The sequence below is a fragment of the Merops nubicus genome, unplaced genomic scaffold, assembly GCF_000691845.1.
Source record: "Merops nubicus isolate BGI_N331 unplaced genomic scaffold, ASM69184v1 scaffold29631, whole genome shotgun sequence".
NCBI classification, from domain to species: Eukaryota; Metazoa; Chordata; class Aves; order Coraciiformes; family Meropidae; genus Merops; species Merops nubicus.
Window position 1 is genome coordinate 815 of NW_008588092.1, and position 299 is coordinate 1113.

Here is a 299-nt window from a genome sequence, read left to right on the forward strand (position 1 = left end):
AGCTCTGCAGAGCTGAGCACTCCCAGAGCCCCCATCCCTGCACCCGAGCACTCACCCATCGCGTGGGCATAGACTACATCGCTCAGCACCACCACGCGGCTCTGCCGGTCGGGGTAGAGCTGCAGGGGCTGAGGCAGGCCGGGCCGTAGTGCAGCACTGCCTCGGCACCCACGTGCTGGGCTGCTACTTCATCCACACAGCAGCTGCGGGGAGGGAGGACCCGATGTGAAGCTCCGCATCACGGAGCTCTGCCTTCTCAACGGCTCTGCTGTCCCCAGCACAGGACGGCTCCGGCCCCC

At 67.2% G+C, this 299-nt stretch overlaps 1 protein-coding gene across 1 annotated transcript in view; it reads right to left on the reverse strand.

Moving 5' to 3' along the window:
* The window catches only part of DPH2 (DPH2 homolog (S. cerevisiae)), a gene marked incomplete at both ends in the record, with an annotated part of 1010 nt that extends 807 nt beyond the window's left edge, over positions 1 to 203 (reverse strand). Inside the window, 2 exon segments of the mRNA XM_008949172.1 lie at positions 56 to 119; positions 122 to 203. Coding sequence (XP_008947420.1) covers positions 56 to 119; positions 122 to 203 — 146 coding nt within the window.
* Positions 204 to 299: the final 96 nt, after the last annotated feature.